This window comes from Otolemur garnettii, unplaced genomic scaffold (genome assembly GCF_000181295.1).
Source record: "Otolemur garnettii isolate 467f Iridium unplaced genomic scaffold, OtoGar3 scaffold00006, whole genome shotgun sequence".
Taxonomy (NCBI): domain Eukaryota; kingdom Metazoa; phylum Chordata; class Mammalia; order Primates; family Galagidae; genus Otolemur; species Otolemur garnettii.
In genome coordinates this window covers 20,339,610-20,343,480 of record NW_003852401.1, presented here as the reverse complement: position 1 = coordinate 20,343,480, position 3,871 = coordinate 20,339,610, and the positions used below count along the sequence as shown (strand labels likewise).

General features: G+C 45.8%; 1 protein-coding gene across 2 annotated transcripts in view; it reads right to left on the bottom strand.

The window, feature by feature from the left end:
- The window catches only part of GLDC (glycine decarboxylase), a 118,050-nt gene that overhangs the window by 72,645 nt on the left and 41,534 nt on the right, over positions 1–3,871 (bottom strand). For both annotated transcript variants that reach the window (XR_002771083.1, XM_003782888.2), the window contains exons 5-7: positions 3,296–3,373; positions 849–996; positions 344–540 (exon numbers count right to left, since the gene is read on the bottom strand). Coding sequence is in view for 1 of the 2 variants with exons in the window: in XM_003782888.2 (XP_003782936.1) it covers positions 344–540; positions 849–996; positions 3,296–3,373 (423 nt within the window). In the remaining variant the exon portion in view is untranslated. The remainder of the gene's footprint in view (positions 1–343; positions 541–848; positions 997–3,295; positions 3,374–3,871) is intronic.

Genomic DNA, 3,871 nt, shown 5'->3' with positions numbered 1-3,871 from the left:
CCGTGGCGTCACAGCTCACAGCAACCTCAAACTCTTGGGCTTAAGCGATTCTCTTGCCTCAGCCTCCCAAGTAGCTGGGACTACAGGCACCCGCCCCAACGCCTGGCTATTTTTTGTTTGTAGTTATTGTTTGGCAGGCCTGGGCTAGATTCTAACCTGCCAGCTCTGGTGTATGTGGCTGGCACCCTAACTACTGAGCTACAGGTGCCGAGCCTGTATATTTTCTTACCTGATCCAATGGCTCAGTTCAATCGAGAGAGAAATCAATATATATCTGTGATCAGGAGGAGGAACAGAGGGGAGCATAACCACAGTAAAAGGGGAGTAACATGAGTTGCTTTACCGTGTTACGCCCACCATTCTTCCAGGCATCATCCTCACCAAGCTCTCTCTGACAGCAAAAAAGGCTGCATGTGGTCCCCCATAGCCCAGGGGCACTCCAAACCTCTGTGAGCTGCCTAGGGCAATGTCTACCCCAAATTCTCCAGGTGGCCTCAAGATGCACAGAGCTAAAAGGTCAGTAGCACAGCACGCAAGGCTCTAGAAAGGAAACAAAGAACAAAGAGACAAGGTGGCTACCTTTCCCAGACAGCAGGGGGAGAGTGGTAAATTATCTCAACCACAGCGAGACCGGCAGAGTGGATTCATAGTCTGCGAACTCCATTTGCTCGTTCATTCATTCATTCAACAAATATTTACTGAATGCCTCCCATGTGCCAGGAATCAGTGAGCAAAACAAACTTGAAGAATGGAGGAAGGAGAGTTTAACCATTCCATGCGATAATCATAAAGAAATAAATAGCAAACCAAAAGACAGGCAGATAGATTAAACAGAGGGGTTTACCTACCCCAGTCTGATGGGCTCTTTCCACGAGTTCTGTAAAGTCTTCTACCTTCCCTTCTGTGTCCGGGTACTGGAACAACACTCCACTGACATCTTTTCCACTAAAATCCATTTCATGGGGTAACTTCAGCTCAATGAGAACTCCAGCATATCTGGAAAGACAGAGGACAAAAACCAATCTTGCTTTCAGTTTACAAGGGAAAATTAATGAACTAAAGTTTCTTTTTTTTGAGATAGAGCCTCAAGCTGTTGCCCTGGGTAGAGTGCCATGGCATCACAGCTCACAGCAACAACTCCTGGGCTCAAGCAAGTCTCCCGCCTCTGCCTCCCAAGTAGCTGGGACTACAGGCATCTGCCACAATGCCAGGCTATTTTTTGGTTGCAGCCGTCATTGTTGTTTGGTGAGCCAGGGCTGGATTCGAACCCACCAACTCAGGTGTATATGGCTGGCACCTTAGCCACTTGAGCCACAGGCGCTGAGCCTGAACTAAAGTTTCTTTTCAGGGAAATAGTCTTCATTTTCTGTGGCCCCCTCTGTGGCCTCCAAGCACACCCCATCCCACCCCTGGACCATCAGGGGCAACAGAGCTTCACAGCAACTTACGTATATTTGACAGCTCGGCTTCTGTTGCTCTCTCCCACCCCTACTACTCTCTGCCCTTCCACCTGTCCTGTCACTCTACTCCTGAAAAAGAAGCAGGGTCATCACTTCCTAGGGCTACAGAACCAATACCTGTCACACCAGAGCCGTCACCACTTTCCCCTTGATTAGTCTTAAGCAACCGGAAAGGCATCAGTGAGACAAGGAAGAATTCCTTAGATTCTTAAAACTATCTAATGCCAGTCACATTATCAGGAAACCCCCTTTGAAGGGATGGTGGTATTGGTGGAGGGAAGAATATCCAATTTTTTTTCTTTCTTTCTCTTTTTTTTTTTTTTTTTTTTTTTTTTTGAGGCAGAATCCTTCTCTGTTACCCAGGCTGGAGTACTATGGCCTAGCTCACTGCAACCTCAAACTCCTGGGCTCAAGCGATCTTTGTGCCTCAACCTCCCAAATAGCTGGGACTATAGGCTCCTGCTATAATGCCTAGCTGTTGCCCTGGTGAGCGTGCCATCGGATCACAGCTCACAGCAACCTCCAACTCCTGAGCTCAAGCGATTCTCCTGTCTTCGCCTCCCAAGTAGCTGGGACTATAGGCGACCACCATGACACCCGGCTATTTTTTCAATGCAGCTGTTATTGTTGTTTGGCAGGCCTGGGCTGGATTCAAACCCATCAGCTCAGGTGTATGTGGCTGGCCCTTTAGCCGCTTGAGCCACAGGCGCCGAGCCTGTTCTATTTTTTAATAAAGGGTTTCACTTTTTTTTTTTTTTTAAGAGATAGGGTCTCACTCTGTTACTCTGGGTAGAGTGCCATTGTCATAGCTCACAGCAACCTCAAACCCCAGGTCTCAAGTGATTCTCTTGCCTCAGCCTCCTGAGTAGCTGGGACTACGGGGGACTCACCACAATGCCTGGCCAATTTTTCTATTTTTAGTAGAGATGGGATCTCATTCTTGCTCAGGCTATTCTTGAACTCATAAATGCAATCAATCTACTTGCCTTGGCCTCTCACAATGCTAGAACTACAGACAGGTGTGAGCCACTACACCTGGTCACTGCCCAACTTTTTTTTTTTTTTGTAGAGACAGAATCTCACTTTATTGCCCTCAGTAAAAGTGTGACCATGGCATCACACAGCTCACAGCAATCTCCATCTCCTGTGCTTAGGCAATTCTCTTGCCTCAGCCTCCCAGTAGCTGGGACTACAAGTGCCTGCTACAATGCCCAGCTATTTTTTTTATTGTTGTTGCAGTTTGGTGAGGGCCAGGTTTGACCCCGCCACCCTCGGTATATGGGGCCTGCGCCCTACTGACTGAGCCACAGGTACCGCCTGCCACTGCCCAACTTATATTAAGAAGAAAGCAAATACTTACAAGTGGTGGTTGTGCTATGTTAGTTTTAACTGATTAATGCACTAAATACAATACACTTTAAACTACATCATACAATACCGAGGTATAGTGTCCATTCCTTACGCAACATTTGCAGGTAACACACACAAAAGCACGACACTTCAATGTGAGTTCCATTTTTGTCCCTATTTTTCAAACTTACCAAATCACCATTGAAATGACTTCATATTTTTAATTTTCATTTTACAAAAGAAAGCAAAAAGTTCATAACTTACTTAAAGCAAAGATAACTATTTTCCCGTCAGTTCTGACACAGTTAACTTACTAGAGAGAGAGAGATCCCTATAATAGTGGAAGGGAAAGCAAAACTCAACAACTCCAATGTAAACCAGGTTTACTTTCAATCAATTTGGAAGTGAAAAAAAGAAAAGAAAAACAGCAGCTATCAGGAACATGATATGACCCCTAAGTTCAAAACACAAATAAAGTCAATTACTTGGCTCGAGTTTGGATGACAGCTATTGTCTGTGGGTGGCAACGAAGATCAACAAAAAATTTCCTCCTCTTGTTGTACCTGTTGAAAAGAAAAAGCACATTCAAACATAAACACTTAAAAAATCACATTAATTTTTTTTAAATTTTTTTAGAGATAAGGGTCTTGCTATATTGCCTAGGCTGGTCTCAAACTCCTGGCCTTAAGCAATCCTCCTGGCTCTACCGCCCAGCCTCCCAAAGTACTAGGATTACAGGTGTGAGCCACCATGTCTAAATGAAAATTAGACTAACTTCTAAAAATGCAAAGCAAACATGTTACTTATGATAAGTCAGAGCATAATATAGAAATGGAGTTGTTAGAGTAACACCTCTGTAGCTCAATGGGTAGAGCACTGGCCATGGAAACCCAGGCTGGTGGTCTCAAACTCAGCCCAGGCCAGGCTCGGCGCCTATAGCTCAACCGGCTAAGGCGCCAGCCACGTACACCTAAGCTGTCGGGTTCGAATCCCCAGCCCGGACCCGCCAAACAACGATGATGGCTGCAACCAAAAAATAGCCGGGCGTTGTGGCGGGCGCC